The following is a 1,650-nucleotide window of genomic DNA, read 5'->3' as shown; positions in this document are numbered from 1 at the left end:
CTCTCTCTCTCTCTACCCCCCTCTCAGTCTCTCTCTCTCTCACTCTCTCCACCCCATCCCCAGGTACCACGCCGTGTGGTTACGTCACAACTGCCACTGTCCCAGCTGTCGCTCCAACACCTACACCAACCTGGTCCCCCTCGACGTCCTCAACGCAGAGCTCATGGTCCATGACGTCACCATGGAAGGTAAGGACATGGATGGCTGGTGCCTCTATGAATAAATCATTGATGGTCATGGAAGGTAAACAAAACAAGCAGCTACCCCCCCCCTCTCCCAATCCTCATTGATAAAAAAAAACACCAACAAGAAAACCTAAAACAAAACTAAACAAAAAAACAACAACCCAACAACAACAAAACAACAATAACAGAAACTTCTTCGTAATTAGGTTATCGAAATGTTTTTAAATAGAGAAAGCCCCAAGCGTAAACATTTGTCAGAGAAAGGCTACAAAGATTCACAAACCGAGGGGGAAAGTAGATTGAAATATAAGATTTTGATTTGATTTGAAAACGTTCGTTTGGAGTTGAGTGAAAGACTGCCTGACAGAAAGAGCCGACAGACATAAACAACTGACAAAAAAGAAACAACTTACGGACAGAAAGGAGTAGAACTAGATCTAGTACCGTGGAAGCTCCTAGCGGATTCCTCCCCTGACCGTGTCCACTTTTCTACACAGTTGAGGCAGCTTCAGGGATAATCTAGGAATGACGTCAGGAATCCTCTCAATACTCCCAAAACCTGGTTAAAATTAGAAACGACGAAGCCGACAAGGAGCACGGTATCAGAGAATTTGTGAGGCAGCGTGGTGGAATCAGGCTCTCGTCAATTTTTGGGCATGTAAAGTTATTGGTATCATCTTAAACTAAGTTAAAGCTTGTTCACTTGTCTTTCTTTGGAGGCAAAAATTATCCATTTATCTTGAATACATGTTGAGATATTTGCAAAAGAAGGAGGTGGGGGTCACCTGTTTTCAGAGGTAAAATTGGTGAGAAAATGGCCGCCAAAAATTAGATATTTCCTTAGCTTAAGAGTCCGTGGTAACTGAAGATTTACATTTTTATGCCTTTAATCTACGGTTTTCAGAAAAATCCACACAGAAATGAGTTCTTTTATCAACATGAAAGGTGTTGTGCCAAAAAAGACCAAAATTTGGTAAAAATCCCCAAACCTGCGAAAAACGCAAGTTTCTTCACTTTGCTTATTTTGACGAGAGCCTCATTCCACCACGCTGCCTCACATTTGTCATCACTTAGGGCAGTCCCAGAAATGAGGCACAATCCTAGCGACCCGGGCTCGTGTCCATGTGCTCCTCTTTACTCAAACCACATCAAAACCACAACACATATCGGTGACAGAATCTTGTGTGTTTGTCTACTGTTGACCGGAAATAAACACAGCCTAGCACTAAAATATGATGTGTTTTGTCTACAGGTGAGAAGGTTGTTGTGATCACGTGGTCAGACGGGCCGGGGGAGGGCCAGCACCGAGGTCCGATACCCACATACTGGTTACGTTACTACTGCTACTCACAGGAGGCGATGAGGCTGAGGAGGGAACAGAGGGCGCTCATCTTTCAGAAGGAGGTGTGTGTGTGTGTGTGTGTGTGTGTGTGTGTGTGTGTGTGTGTGTGTGTGTGTGTGTGTG

At 44.2% G+C, this 1,650-nt stretch overlaps 1 protein-coding gene across 1 annotated transcript in view; it reads left to right on the top strand.

The window, feature by feature from the left end:
• The window catches only part of LOC101862998 (gamma-butyrobetaine dioxygenase), a gene marked incomplete at its 5' end in the record, with an annotated part of 14,292 nt that overhangs the window by 2,219 nt on the left and 10,423 nt on the right, over positions 1-1,650 (top strand). The window contains 2 exon segments of the mRNA XM_013091296.2: positions 64-188; positions 1,438-1,589. Of these exon segments, the coding sequence (XP_012946750.1) occupies positions 64-188; positions 1,438-1,589 (277 nt within the window).

The sequence above is a fragment of the Aplysia californica genome, unplaced genomic scaffold, assembly GCF_000002075.1.
Source record: "Aplysia californica isolate F4 #8 unplaced genomic scaffold, AplCal3.0 scaffold00031, whole genome shotgun sequence".
Lineage (NCBI taxonomy): Eukaryota > Metazoa > Mollusca > Gastropoda > Aplysiida > Aplysiidae > Aplysia > Aplysia californica.
Note: the sequence above shows the minus strand (reverse complement) of the source record. Positions and strands in the feature narration are given on the sequence as shown.